This window comes from Anastrepha obliqua, chromosome 4 (genome assembly GCF_027943255.1).
Source record: "Anastrepha obliqua isolate idAnaObli1 chromosome 4, idAnaObli1_1.0, whole genome shotgun sequence".
Lineage (NCBI taxonomy): Eukaryota > Metazoa > Arthropoda > Insecta > Diptera > Tephritidae > Anastrepha > Anastrepha obliqua.
This window is the reverse complement of record NC_072895.1, coordinates 114997816-115013401: the sequence shown is the minus strand read 5'-3', so window position 1 is coordinate 115013401 and position 15586 is coordinate 114997816. Positions and strand designations below refer to the sequence as shown.

Sequence of the window (15586 nt, the reverse complement as noted above, 5' to 3'; positions counted from 1 at the left end):
CTCTTTATAATGAAATAAACATCCCATCTTTGAATATTAAAATAACACCTCTTATTGGAAAACTAACTACTATATCTCGACTACTTTAGGCTATTACAAATAAGCGTTAGGTGGACATACCGTTGTTTATATCTCGAAATCCAAGCGAGATATTGAAAAACTTAATTCAAAAACTTCAATTTGTTTTGGTAGTTTCTGTAAGAATACGTCATCAGTGTTATTTATTTAAGGCAAAATAGTTAAAGCGGTCCCATGCAAATTCATCTAACTATGGAATAAGATTTTCTACACTACAATCGGCATATCCTCATTTTTTGCTTATAAACATGTTGAATATGTATGTATATCAAATTTACAAATGTACGTAGTTGAAATGTTGACATAAAATCAAATCACAATTGAAAATAAAATTACCTGATTTTCAAGAACTCAAAAAAACGATGCCTCACATTTTTGCATATCTTTTGCTCTTAGTAGATTAATAATTTTTTTTTGCCTTTCGTTTAGTCTTCATTGTACAGACATCCTACGATCAGCATCACACAAACTGAAAAATCTACGGAACGCCCACACACACACAAGCCTAGGATGTTGTGCGAGTATTGCATGGAAGGAGGTGGTCAAAAAACAAATACGTTTGAGCATGCGTGTGTGCGCTTGCTGAAAGAGATACGAAATACGAAATTTGATAACTTCAATCTTCATAGTCAAATATAATGAATTATAAAAATTTTAAGAAATTTATCCATCAATTTTTGTTCGTCTAGTACATATTTGTGAAGAAAATATACAATGCATTATTTGAAAATTTAAAATGTGATAGATAAAATAGGCGGTTTTATTCTAAATCAGTTGATAGGTAATTCAAGAACCAAAGCGATTCGATCGGTGGATGTGCTAAAGTGTGTGTATGTGTGTGCACGACATCCTGAAAGTACACATATTAGAGAAAAGGTGAGTTGCATATCAGGAAGTCAACAAACAATTTTTAATACACATATTTTCATTTTAAAACAATATGCAGTTAAAATATAGCTAACGACAATCAATAATATGCCATTTTAAAAATTATGGAAATATTGCGCTCAAATTCATTTATTTGATTGCGAAACTGTTGACGATTTTCATTTATGTATAGCAAATTTTGTTAAACATTTTGTCTTCTTTCAGCCCTTGCCGGTTACATACTTACTAAGCGGAGCTGAGGCTCGTAGTTGTACTCTATAAGCTTACTATACCGTTATAATTACTTCCCATTTCCGTTAAAAGATGACTCCTTTTTTTAGCGTCTCGCATCATTTAAATTCCTGTTCAGCTTTTCCCATTTTTGTGCATCCCAATTCGGCTGTAAAATATAAGATCTTAAAACTAAATAAGCAGAATTGTCTTCCCAAGAGTAGTAGCTTTCATTGTGCAACCTTAGTAAAGATCTAACAGACCCAAATGTCTTAGAAAATGTTTGTGTTCGTAATTATTTTCGAAAACTAATTTCGGCTCATTTTTAGTGAGATATACGAGATTTATTAAAAAACAAAAAATTAATAAAAAATAAAGGTAGGTTACGGAAATACGCTGTTGCGTTGAGCTATAGGAAAAGCTTAGGACTTGGTTTTCTTCTTCCTGGACCTTAAACTAAAAAGAAAGTAACAAGATACGCTTCGACAGAGGAGACTAAGACAACAGCTCGAGAAGAGCGCAAAACCATGTAAAAGTGCTTCGGGGATTGGAAAAAACACTGGCACAAATGGAGTTATGTTATATCTACATATATGGAGGAATATTTTGAAGGGACTAAAGGATTGATTAACACGTTCCCGCCGGCGCTGTTATTCATGGTCTTCGCCCACAGACGGCAATGTTTAAGTCTTTTCGCTCTATCGGAAGCGATTGCAGGTCATAAAACGAAATTTTTTCATAAGGGTAGTCGTTTATGGCATCTCATCTCATAGGTACCGTTTAATAAAGTACCATTGGTGGTACACGCCGCCTCATGAAGCAATCTTGTGCGGGCCACCGGTGGTACGCGCCGGCGTGAACGTGTTAATGAATGAATGCATTTTTATGTGCGAAAAAAATTTTAATTTTGTTTTTATGTGCGAAAAGTTGTTTTTTTTTTTAGTTTTTTCGTATTTGTGTGTGACTAAGATTGCGAGTTTCTTTCTTTTAAGAACTAACGAGTTTTTCTTACTTCACTTGATATATTTATTTTTTTAAACTGCTTCATGCAATGTATTGCAATTTTTTTGCAGATATATGGCCAATGACTGCTATTTTACCACGATTCAAGAAATGTATGGCTTGTATCTAAATCATCAGTGAGGAGTCCCAAAAATTGATTAAAAACGTGCGACATGCCAGCACTAAGGGGATAAGGATTCGAAGAAGGACTCCGAAAAAAAAAAAAATCTACCTATGAGAGTACGGTATTTAGATTAGATCTTCTCAAAAACAAAGACCAACTTTCGATATATTGTTTTTTAACATTTCGATTTTAAATTTGCTCTGGCAACTTTTTCACATACCTCTGATTTGCCTAATTAAACCATCAAAAAGTTAAATACTTGATACAGCTAAGAATACAGAAGGTTTTGCATACCGCGGTTGTTGTTATTGTTGTAGCAGTTCACAAAACCCAGCCAAGCGCAGTGAAGTCATCGATCGTCGTTGCCTATATCAACTAAGGCTCAGAAATCACTCGGTCTCGAATCCAGAGGGTGATATGTGAAGAAGTGGTTAGTGTCGTGCAGGCTACCTTCACATGAGTATGCCTAGGCAAATTTTAGATAAGTAGTTGTTGCTGTTGTAGCAGTTCACTAGGCCCTGCCTGTGCCGGTGTAGTCACCGATCGTCATCGTCCAACTCATCTAACAGTAGGCCCAGAAAACGTGCTATTACGACAGGTTGGGTCCATAAGGAGGGGACTGTTAGCGAGAGTGAGTTTAAGAGGTCACTTAAACAGGTGGATATTATCGTGTGAAGTACCTTCGGGGTGGATTCTGGATAGGTAGTAGTTTAACCTGCTACAGTATCCAGAACGTAATTGTGCCAAAGTCACGCTGGTCCCACGATGCAGTTGAAAATTTTTGTCTGCAATGGGTAGTGGTTGTACCCCAAAAATGACATTCGGAAATCGGGAGTTTAGAAAGATGGTGAGAGTCTCTATAAACTAGCACTGTCTAGTGCGCTAAACCTCACCCCTTGGATAAGTAGGATTTTAACGTGCTTCCATATCCAGACGACAGCAGTTAGATGCACACCGCGGTGCTGTTACTCGGTGGTTCGCAGTAAATTTTGGAAAAAACGGTAGATGATGCCATTGTAGATGTTTGGTTACATTTTTTTTCATATTCTCTTTCCAATTATCTTCTGTGCATGCCTACCCACCAATCTAGGATTTCTAAAGCTGACTATTTTGAAACCTTCTTCTCAGTACGCTATTTTTTTATAGTTTCTCTCGAAAATTAAGTCACTGCGCAACTGTGATACTATCCAACCTCCACTACAACTCTGCATAATCTTTTAAGCTAACAACGAATGCTTAAAAATAGCCAAATATAATTACATATCAATGTACACAAACAAAAAGGTAAATACAGTAGATTCTGTTTTTATGCGGTATATACGTTCCGCAAGAAACAGCATAAAAAAAGCTACCAGTTCTATAGAAAAACTATAGATACGTTTCAAAAGTGCTAAGAACCGCATAAATCTGAAATAATGTAATAAAATCGCATAAAAAAAAAAGAGTACTAGTCCCATATTATAACTATAGATACGTTCTCTATAGACTGCATGAATCTGAAATAATTAAATAAAATCGCATAAACAAAAAATTGTATTTTTGAAAATTATATCTTTATTTAAGAAACGTCAGAATCGAAAAATAAATTTACATCGTCAGAAATGGAATCAGACAATACCCGCATGTTGCGCATTCGTTTAGGATTTGGCGTAAAATCACTTCCATCACTTGAGGAAATGTACACGTCTGATCTGGATGGTGATGCAGGCGGTTCCATACTTGTAGGGTTAGCATTTTTTATATAATCTGTGATGAGTTTTTGCTTAGCTGGTTTAGAATCTTGTTTATATGTACAATTCCCGATAGGTCGACATGCATTTTTTAATTAAAAAGAAAACCGCACTATTTCAAAACCGCATAAAAACAGAATCTACTGTATAATATTTTTCAAATATTTATAAATAGTATGTAAAAATGAGAAATGTGCGTGCATTTGCGCTCGCTCACTTTGCTGCTGACACCTACTTGTATGGCTGACATACACACACGCATACATACATACATGTCTCTGCAGCCTGTCGCGCCCAAACAGTAGAGGAGGAAGGGGAGCAATGTGTGAAAGGCTTAATGCAGGAAAATGTTGCGCATCATGGCGGCAGTAGTTGCAACAGCAGCCCCAGCAGCAAAAACTACGAGAAATATTTATATATACATATACATATAAATATAGCGAAAATTTCATTATTACATTGGGTATAGCAAGAAATTATATATGTATGTATGTATATAAACAATCGGAGTTAAGATAAAATTATGTATGCATGTAAGTACGTACGTACGTAGGTATGTTGGTAGAGTTATGCGCATATTTCATTACAGTCAATATAGTGAAATAAAAAGTAATTATAAAATTTCTAAGAAAAATTATATATCCATATATAATGTATATATATATATATATATATATGTATATGCATGTAATATAGAATAAACAAACCTAAAGCTTTGATCGAAAATCTAAAATCAATACACACACGCACACACACCCGCAACAACACCACACATACTACATGACCAACTGCTAGATATCTGTGAATATGCGACGCCCGAGGTGCACACTCCACACTCCACTGCCCAGCCTGCAACGATCATCATCGATCAACTGACTGACTGTAATACGTTTGTCGCCCCCTCTTTCTCCCCTTCTGTCAACAAGTAACTGCTGTCCTGCTCTTCTTCTTACTGCCTATGCACAAAACGCTGAAAGTATGGTAGACAAAACTGAATAATACACATATGGATACGCATTTATATATTTCATAAAATTTTCATATTTGAAAATTGTATAAATATATTTTGATTTTGGGTGTTAAATAAATCAATGCTTTATTAAAGATAATTTCTGTGTTTTGTTTCAAATCCATGTCGGATTTTTGTAACTGCATTTTTTAATTGCGTTCGTTTTTGTATTATTTTTAATATATATATTTTTTTGTTATTTGTTGTTATTCTTTTCGCTGACAAAAACAATTGCATTCTTCGTACGAATTTGTAACTCTATGCTAAAAGTGACTTTTATTGGGTTTTTTTGCCATTCTATATAAGCCTTAAAATTATATTATGAATTATTATTTTTTGTTTGTGATTCTCTAAGCAAAACAAACATTTTGTTTCGTTTAAGTGCCGTTCATATATTAATTAGTAAATGTTTAAATATACGTATTTCTCTGTTTTTCTTTTTTAATAAATATTTTATATGTCTATTTCGGTCATTTAAAATGTTGCAACATTTTAATTAGACTCTCGCGCGCATATTTTTTTTTTTGTTTTTTTTTTCGTATTTTAACATGCGCATATGCATGTTTGTAAATAAGAATAATAATAATAGAATGTATAAATGAGCAAAAATCAAATGGAAGGTCAATAGTCAAAACAAATAAAGGACACTTATAAAGCTTTATATAGGTATATGAATTTTTGTTTAAAAAATGTATGTATATAGCGTAATCAGCATTTAAAAGATATGTTTTGAAATTTACAAAATACATATGTACATACGTGGTGACAATTTCAACGGTATTTTGCAGAGCAGCTTACCATATTTGGAAAGTGATTTACTGCTGTTTTGTATTGTACATACGTTTGTAGGAAGTAGGTTGGTATGGTGGGTGGGTGGTAAGTACTACTTGTACTTGAATACTAGAAGTTATTATTCGCTGCAGACTCTTAGCTGTTTAAAGAAACTGTGGCACTGGAAATAGATTTATGTATATGCAAGTAACATCGTATATAGAGATAGACAAATGCTTGTATGTACGTATGTATGCAGGTCAAAATGGTTTGGGCGCACATACACTGCGTCCAACTTACTAGAAAAGTATAAACAGTTCAGTTATATGAATGTAAATATATATATATATATATATGTATATGTATATACCGATTTACGCACAATAGTATATAGCGAAACATTGTTTAAAAGTATTAAGAAATATGCACAATCATGTACATATGTATATACAATACATAAGAATGTATATGTACATATGTTAATAAAAGAATTTTAATTTCATAAAAATATGTTACATATACTTGGTATATGAAAAATTGCATAAATTTTGTATATATATTTTTATTTTGACAGTAAATTTTTCAACCCACAAATAGCAATGTATTGAATCTTACCATAAAATGCTATATAAGAACCGCATTGTTTCTTTTTTCCTAGCTTTCTTTAAGTGTAAGATCGATCGCCCGACCATTCGAATGACCCGAAGGTTTAACGTGCGGAAGGTGGGCAAAACATAGTCGATCGGTCATTTATGTACATATAAAAAAAAAGATATAAAGAAATTAGTAAAGCTAACATTTCATAGTTTATATTGCGGTTTTGAAATAATGAAAAATGTTATCAGCAAATATAGCATACAAATCAGTGTGACGAATTCATATCTACCATTACTTTTTTTTGTTTTTTTTTTTTTTAATTTTGCATACATTTTGTTTAAATGTTGCTAATAAATAAACGAAATTTGAAGTTATGTATATAAACAGTTGGATACATTTAAAAATCACAAAAAGCAATTTACCTATTTTCATACTGACCCACAATACAAAAACTGGAGAGTAAAATTCGAGTAAATTCCCAATGGCTAAAGCATCCTAAAGTGCTGCAGCATCAATAATAATGTACATGCTCACACAACATCAACAGTTTTATGCATGGTTTGTATGTATGCCACTTTGTCGTGTCTTGAGCCTTACCAACTCTGCTATAGCTCTTCAACACAGAAAATATCCTCTCAAGTCCCCTCAGACAACGATGAACTTCTTTGTGCAATTAATATGAATTTTTGCAGCAGGATATCCTCCCAGCATTTTTATTGCCACCTAACCCCGAGAGCTAAGAAGCCGATTTATTTGGTTAACTCCAAAATGTTTCTTGTCTATGTAGGTAGGATAGATGCGCTATAGAAATGCAGGGTTTTCTTATATTTTCATTTTGACGCATATTTTCGGATACTTCGCAATGAAGCTGTAGTAATAATTTACTAAAAGTCATTAATTTCGAAACCGAATTCCAACCTTCTACCTTTCAACTTCACTATTCATTCTCGCCTAAAACGACTAACGACGATATATAAAATTTGTTCGTTCTCCACCATAACTCGCTGGGGAAATTATATTCAGCAGTACTTCCCAAAATATTTCAGCAAGTTATTTAAATTGCTAAAACAACCCTAATTACTTTAGCAAAAAATGTGAGGCTATGTGAGGAAAGTACTTGCCTATTGCGAATTTATTTATTGAAGTTTTACAGCACACCGCATATGTTGGCGCAAATTACCATTTAACGAAAAACATTGAGCCTTGCGGTTAACTTCGGCAAGATGCTTGCGCTTAAAAGGAAATCATATCAGCATAATTGTAGTATGCAAGCAGTGCACGTTTACGATATATCATTAAATAAGCCGTTTGAGAAGAGCAGAAATTTGCTAAGCGAACGAAAAAGATTGCAGGTAGTCGAAAGTTTGCATACTTACAGGCGAAGGAAACATAGAACGCTACTTGCTTGGTTGATTTTTAAGTACTATTGCTGAATATGCAGCAAAAGGAAGGGGTTCCGTGTTTCCACCTTTGAGCAAAGTAGCTAATTTGGAGGAAAGTAGAAATATCTAACTTGGAGGAAGTAGAAATATTTAAATTTAGCTAGTGATTGTCTAGGTCTGCGTATGATAATCACTTCTTTCCTTGCTTTCAAAGCCTTTACTGTATGACCAATCTTAGATTGAATACTTAATTGAGGTGCTTCAATCGCATAGTGTCCACGTGGTGATATATTGAAGTTTTCCCCACAAGATAAACACTTTGGTGATCGGTCAAGTGAGCACAAAAATACGACATTTCGGTTGTTACAGACTTTTATCTGTTTGAATTTAGTGTTCATTTTCCTAAGCGAACTGAAAAGAAACGGTTCGTTCAAATTTCAATGCTACACTTCTGTTGATACACTAAGCGAATATAAAAAGTAAACAATTCAATTCATTTTTGTCGCACAGGCGCTAGACAACTTCAACACTTGCAGTCGCTTTTACCCAAACAAAAAAAAATATATAACTGAAATTATAACGCAGAAAAAGGGAAATCAAGAGTGTTTGTATATAGATATATGCATAAAGTATATATTAACTAAAAGTTAAAAAACAAAATAAAATAAATAATTAAGTCAAAATCAAAAAAGAAATAGTTTTTTTCTCTGGAGCTGAGAGTCTTCTACTTGACCAAAATTAGCATGTAAACTTGCCAACAAATGTGTTGCTGGTGCGCGCATTTTTCTTTTGCCTTATCAATTTTCCTCATTTTTGCTTGTTGCACTTAAATAACCCGCTACAATATAATGTTCACCGTAAATTAGTTGAAATATTCAAAGGTTTTAATATATACGTATACATATGTACATATATGTGTTATATATGTATGTATATAGGCTTTATGTTGACATTAAATATTGAATTTCTTATAATATATTGTACATATATGGTAATTTGCATGTTTCAATATTTATGAAAATTAACAGACATATTTCATTCGCAAAATGGTAATGACGCATTTAGGCAATGAATAATAAAATTATTAGAAAACATTTCATATTGTTTTAAGAATATAATAAACACACATCTTCACGCGGAGAAATTTTATAAAATATATGTTTGTATGTATTAGACAGTATGTAAGTATAAGTAAATTTTATAATCAAACAATCAATCATTATTGCAATAAGTCCAAGCTTACCACACGCAGCTAATTTCATTTTTTTTACTTTCTGTGTGTTTCTGAACTGCTACGCCGGTATGAACTGAATGACATGAAGTATGGCATGAAACAAACGTCTGTTGGAAGCCAAGTTCGATGTTTGCGTGGCGCGTGGTGCGTACAGCAATTTGGTTGTTGTAGTTGTGTGGCATTACGTATTTAGGCAACCCAGTTTTTGCTTCCCTGTGCCACTTACATTACGAGTGGAATGCAGATTTTGTTACTTCTCGTTGCTGTTGTTATGGTGGAGCAGTTGGAAGAACATTGGAAATCGCTTTTTTTAGTTTATATTCAAATAGATTATATTTTTCTTGTTTTTATGTTTGGTTTTGCAGGTAATATAAAAAGTTAAAACGTTAATTCGGGTTGGTTTCTCAGCCACGTATTATAATTACTTTTTCTACTGTATAACCTGGTTACATTATACAAGTTTAATTTGTTTTAGTTTTCATACGTGATTTGTGGAAAAAATTATGAGCGTTCATAGTTCACTAAAACGTTATTTTCCATATTTTTATTTAGCTAAAACTATGCTTATCAAACTTTTAATTTTTTTTTTTCAATTTTAATTAAACACTTCTTCTTTCATCATAATTGGATATATTTAAGAAAACACTCAAAAACTTTTAGTTGGTTATGCGTTGTTCGTTTGTTTTGTAATTTTGCATAATCTAAAACAACAATTTAACAAGTAATAACGCAGAAATGATTACTGTTGTTGGTGCGCTAAAAGTTTTAACTTGTTCGCCACTTTAATTACGTCCAATTGCATTTGGCTCTTGTAAGTTTTTTGTTTTTTATTTGTCGTATTTCATTATGAATTATGCACTCAAATCTCATATTTTTCTCATTTGCTAAAGATCTATAACCGCGTTATTGCAGCATTTACTTTCGTTTTAGTGCTGATGCTCCTATGAATAATGCTTACAAACTAGAAATTTATGTTTAAATATTAAATGTAACCCATCTCGCACACGCCAACACATTCTCACAGATACTGTGAGTGATAAGGAGTAGTAGTAGTAGTAGAAGTAATTGAGACATTTGTGACCTCTGCAAGAAATGTTTTATGTTGGAATATATTTTGTTATATTAGCATGTCATATCATAGATTTGTATAGTAATAATCAATTAAAAATAGTAAACGGTGAGCATGTGAAATTAAAATTTATATAAAATTGTAAATTGGCTGTCAATTGTAATAAGGCGCAATCTACCAAATAGTAAAGTGTAGAGGAATTATTCAATTGAAATATTCATAAACATATATAAATGCATAATTGTACCATATGTCGAGAAGTTTTAAATGTGAGAAACCATGAATTTGTATAATATGATGAAATTGATATTTGCGAATGTTTTAAATATGAAATTTTAAAAAAGCATTACATTTTCCAAGTAAATTCATAAACATAAGCAAAGTGTAAAACACAACACAACTCACCCAATGTATCTGCTTCGTTTCCAACGTATTGTACATCGGTACTTCTGCTACACCTACACACGGTCGCTTGTTCTGCTACTCGTCTTCACTCATATACGATATTTATACTAAAAAAACTTTAATTCTTGTCGCCTTTGTTTTGTTTGTTTTGATTGGCGGCATTTGGGCCACCACCCATGTTACCAGGCGTCATGTTGGGTTGTGGCGCGCCTGGATATCCACCTCCAGGTGCGCCATAGCCCCCATATGCCGCTTGTTGTGGATAGCCGGGTGCAGCGCCTCCTGCCGCCTGGCTTGCTTGGGCAGCAGCTGCAGCATAATATTGCGAATACTGTGCATATTGACTAGGTGTCATACCTTGTAACGCCGCATTGTTGCCGCCATCGGCGGGGTTATTAGTAGTCCCGGCACCACTATTGTTGCCGCTACTGCTATTGTTGGCCGCTGCTGCGTTGTTACTGGCACTCGCAGCTCCAACAGCATTTGCCTGTCCATTCTGGCCCTGCTATTATTTAGAAACAAAACAGGCATACATTACTTATGAAAACTGTTAGTGCGCATGCGCAATAAATAACTAAGGCATACCTTCATTTGCTTCTCAATAGCTTCGGCTTCGGCAATCTTCCCTATACTGCGGTAGTATTCAGCCCATTGGGCGCTATAATCTGCGGTTCCGCCACCTTGCTGTGCTTGTTGTTGTTGAGGCTGCTGCTGCTGTGGTTGTTGTTGCGGTTGTGGTTGCGCCTGTTGCTGTTGTGGCATGCCACCTGCACCACCCATTGGTTGACCCGGATTTCCACCTAATTATATTAACAGCACTTTTACATGAAGTTTTCATTCAGTGTTTCTACTTTAATATTACTCACCGCCCTGTTTCGCTTTCAATTGCTGTTCTATCATTTCGGCTTCGCGCATCATGCCCATTGATCTGTAATTAAAAAAAATCCATTGTGATATATGCAACTACATTTAGGTGCGGTATTTACTTGTAATATTCGATCCACTGAGCTGAGTAATCTGCTTGTTGTCCACCACCAGCTGCCGGTGCATTTTGACCCATAGCGGCACCACCCATCATCATTTGTTGCTGCTGACTTTGATCGCCCCAACCTTGAGCATAACCGCCCCATTGTTGTTGATAAGCAGCTGCAGCGGCATTTGGATCATTTTGCATTGGATTTTGGCCATAACCACCTTGGTTGTTATGCTGGCCTGGAATATTGCCGCTAATAGGCTTACGTGATATAATTGGCAACTCCATATTGATCTTTTCGGCTATCATTTGGCGAGCTGCTTCTACTTGTTCCGAAGTACCCTTACATTTGAATAACTTTTCAGATGGTGGATTGACCGCGTTGCGATCCATTTCACAATAAGCGCCGGATTGTTGATTTATTAGCTTTATTGTTTCACCACCACGACCGATTACGATCTACAATATAACAAACAAATTTTTAAAGACATAAATCAATTAAAGAATGTAAAATTTTACTTACGCCGCATTTCGATGAAGGAACCATAAATGTGATTTCTTCACGTGGTGGCTGTTGCGCGTGATTTACGCCATAGCCGTAACCATAATTGGAATTGTTGCCCTCCATATTGCCATTACTATTGTTATTACTATTGGCGTTGCGTTGTTGTCGTTGCTGTAAATGATAAGCAATTGGTACATTAATACTTTTTCTTATACAAATAGCTCCAAATTAGTAATTAAAATTCAACTGTATTCTTTCAATTACCATCATATTCTCAATAAGACCGTCAATCATACGCTTAGCGTCATCAACCTGCTGCCGTGTACCTTGTATGAGGCATCTTCTATCGCCTGGTTCATCATTCTTGCCTTGTATGAATTGCAGCTTGCAGCCGCATTCAGTTTGTATTTTGCGAATCATATCGCCGCCTTTCCCAATTACCACACCTACGGCTATTTTTGGTACAAATACTTCGCACTGTTCTCCTGTGTTGCCGAAATTATAGCCACCACTACCACCACCACTGCCTTGCACACTACCACCGTTATTGCGTGCAGCGAGTGCTGCTGCCTGCAAATCTTTCTGCGCTATTAAATCTAATACTGCTTGCTTGGCATGTTCAATCTTTTGTGGATCTCCTGAGATGCGCAGTGGTTTCTAAAACATAGTTATAAATTTATAATGTTCACGAAATAGTATTAATAAATTCTTATTTACAATTATTTCCTGATTTGGTCCATCCTGTATGATAACCATTTTAGCGCCGGTCTTCTCTTGCAACTGTTTAATAGTATCACCGCCTTTGCCAATTACCAAGCCTACTTTTGTGCCAGGTATCATAATTTCTTGGTATGGAGGAAAACCGGTCGGGCCAGGCGGCGGCATATTAATTGTCAAAACCACTTCAATATTGCCCCCTCCATTTCGATTAGACAATTGCTGGAAAAGCTCACGTCCTTTCGTTACCGTTTCACGTGAGCCACGTAGTGTTACGACTCGATCTATTACAAAAAAATTACTTAGCACATATAATACTCATTGAATCTAAGTGTAATTATACATTTTAAGGAGTACATGAAAAAATGTATAAAAAAGGCAAGGATGAACCTATTTTTTTTCCTTCGTTCAAAAGTTATTAACTCTTTAGCTGACAAACAGGCAAAACACCGTTAAATTTGTGTAGAAATATAGGGGCATGTCGGCATTCTCGGCATTAATTACTGCAACAAATAGGACAAACCTACAAGCCCGCAGCCACAAGGACTGAACTTCCGTATTGCTGCAGCAAAAAAAAAAAAGGACTTCCTTATGTTATCAAGTTAATCCAAACTTGATAGGACAGGTCGGCTATATGCGCAAAAACAAAATTTATATATAATGCCTAAAAGTACAACTATGGATTTCAATCATTTTGCTGCAATGCCGAGGCGATTATCTTCATTATATTGAGTTAGAGGGTTGTATCCCCATCTTAAAACTGAAAACCGAACCTGCCGGAGGCTTATAGTTTTTCAGTAATTTAATGTTAAAGTTCTCTAATTTAGCGAAAAGTTGGTGTTGCCATACACCTGAAATAAAAACGAAGTTCGTATGCAGGGATGTTCAGTGGAAGGTTCATTGTAAGACTGCAGTATTTTTTGCTGTAATTTAAAATTGAGAAATATTTTTGAAAATAAAAACGTAACGAAACTTAAAAACAATGATATTAAGCGTATCACAAAAAATAATAAAGTAATTAAAAGCCAAAATTACGGTTTATAAGTGTACTGTATTGCTTCGATCAGTTTTACAAACGGGTCCTCATGTATAAAACTTTTGGCAAATGGCGGCTTAAAAAAAACCCTCATCAGTCCAACTCCGGCTACGCAATCCACAGTATTTTTGCATAGAACTCCTTTCCGCGTGGGCGGCCTTCGCGTTTAAAATTGGAAAGTAATTGTATGGGCAAATGCATTTGCATTTAATTTTAATAAAAATAATTCGAATATAAGGATAAAAATAAGTAAAAGCAAGCGTGTGAGTGTATAATTGGAAAATTTTAGTGAAGTGTTAAAAAATATATAGTGTAATGTGGTAATTAATGGTGAAGTTCCCCGAGGGCATTTGGAGGCAAATAATTACGAAATTATTATATCCCGAATAATTTGGAGTTATAAAGAGTATTCCTTAACACCTCACTAACATCTCCACCACGTTTCATTAATAAAGACATAATAGTTTGGCAAAAATTGCCCAATAGACATTATTCTAAATTCCGTTTCCACGACAGTCGGTTCTAAGTTACCGAAACGACCCGGATTTATATCCGGCCAAGGACTGTCACTCCAGCAGCATTGACCGTATATAAGTATGTGGAATGTTTATGCTGCTACAACAACAACAACATCCTAAATTCCAGCCCTAAATACATTTGGGGGTCAAACTTGAGTGAAGTGAAGTGCATTAACTTCGTGTATTAACAATGAAAAACTGTTTTTTGTTAATAACTTTTGAACGGATAAAAAAACAGTTTGCTCCTTCAGATTATTAGAATATTTTTCGATATTTTCTATAAAGTGTATAATTACCAATCTTAGTTATTATATACCTTGATCTTGCGATAGTTGTACTTTGCAGCCAGATTCACCCTGAATTTGAGTTATAGTTTCTGTACTGCCACGTCCCAGCACCGAGTTTACAAGCGACTCTGGAATACGTATTTGCTCTTCTACTGTAGTGCCAGCTGTAGCCGCGAGACGCTGCGCAACTGCTGTAGCTTGTGCTAATGCTTGCGAAATATTGGTTGAGCCAGGATTACTTCCGCCACCACCACCAACGCTACTGCCGTTGGAATTATTGTAGTCATTGGTAGGACTAGTGAAGCGTTTCATTTCGGGACCCGAATCGCCGTCTTCATGAGAACGCTTAAATCCAACATTAGCTGGTGGACCAGCGGGGGGCCCAGCGCTAGGTACACTTCCGCTACCCTGGGCGGTATTTGGTTGTATTTTTGCGGCAATCTAAATATACATGTGAGTGTGTGGGTATATGTGTTAGAACGCGAAACCGACTGTAGAAATTGATTTTCCGAAATATATTTTTTCATACAAATTTACCTGCTTAGCTCGTTGTAAAGCAGCAGCAAACGCTTGTGATTGGTTTAAATTGGATTGTGATCCAGCAAATTCACTCATTTTTGATATCTCTAATTTTTTCACTGCAGTTGAAAAAAAATCTCCACTCCCAAGCTAACTTTAATTTCAAAAGTTATGCACAAAACACAGCACCAATTGAGTTAAACAAATGTTTTATATAGAGAACTATTTGCCGCACAGTTTTATCTGTACAATACACAGCAAATATAAGGTTTTTATTTTCTATATTACTGCCTCAAATTTGCGGAAATTTTCTGAACACCACATGAATTCTTCCACGCAAAATTATAAATGGCGGAGGAACGTCATAGAAATGGAACGTAGCCGCAATAATATGGTGCTTGGAACAATGGTTGCCGCATCAAAAAAAATGACAATTAAGCGACGTAGTAAAAAGTAGTTCACTCGTAAATTGGTTGATTAAATGCATGACTCTATTCGCGAATTTTTATGTGCATGAATCACATGTATAAGT

General features: G+C 35.0%; 1 protein-coding gene across 2 annotated transcripts; it reads right to left on the bottom strand.

The window, feature by feature from the left end:
* Window positions 1-8486: 8486 nt before the first annotated feature.
* LOC129243724 (far upstream element-binding protein 3) lies at window positions 8487-15390 on the bottom strand. Of its 2 annotated transcripts, none has more exons than XM_054880969.1 (10): window positions 15073-15390; window positions 14565-14976; window positions 12695-12978; window positions 12242-12634; window positions 11996-12148; window positions 11486-11931; window positions 11366-11427; window positions 11085-11299; window positions 10500-11004; window positions 8487-10108 (listed from the first exon to the last, which is right to left on the bottom strand). In XM_054880969.1, the coding sequence occupies exons 1-9, from the start codon at window positions 15148-15150 to the stop codon at window positions 10618-10620; spliced, it is 2430 nt and encodes an 809-aa protein (XP_054736944.1). In that variant the 5' UTR covers window positions 15151-15390; the 3' UTR covers window positions 8487-10108; window positions 10500-10617. The 2 variants fall into 2 exon arrangements, with proteins under 2 accessions (XP_054736944.1, XP_054736945.1); XM_054880970.1 differs by having other exon boundaries at window positions 10500-11001.
* Window positions 15391-15586: the final 196 nt, after the last annotated feature.

Excerpts from the sequence above, each read along its gene's own strand:
- LOC129243724 (XM_054880969.1), bottom strand. The coding sequence starts at position 15,150 with ATGAGTGAATTTGCTGGATCACAATCCAATTTAAACCAATCACAAGCG. Across the intron at positions 12,979-14,564 it reads ACAACTATCGCAAGATCAAG|ATCGAGTCGTAACACTACGT; the intron begins GTATATAATAAC and ends TTTTTGTAATAG. Across the intron at positions 11,932-11,995 it reads TTCCTTCATCGAAATGCGGC|ATCGTAATCGGTCGTGGTGG; the intron begins GTAAGTAAAATT and ends GTTATATTGTAG.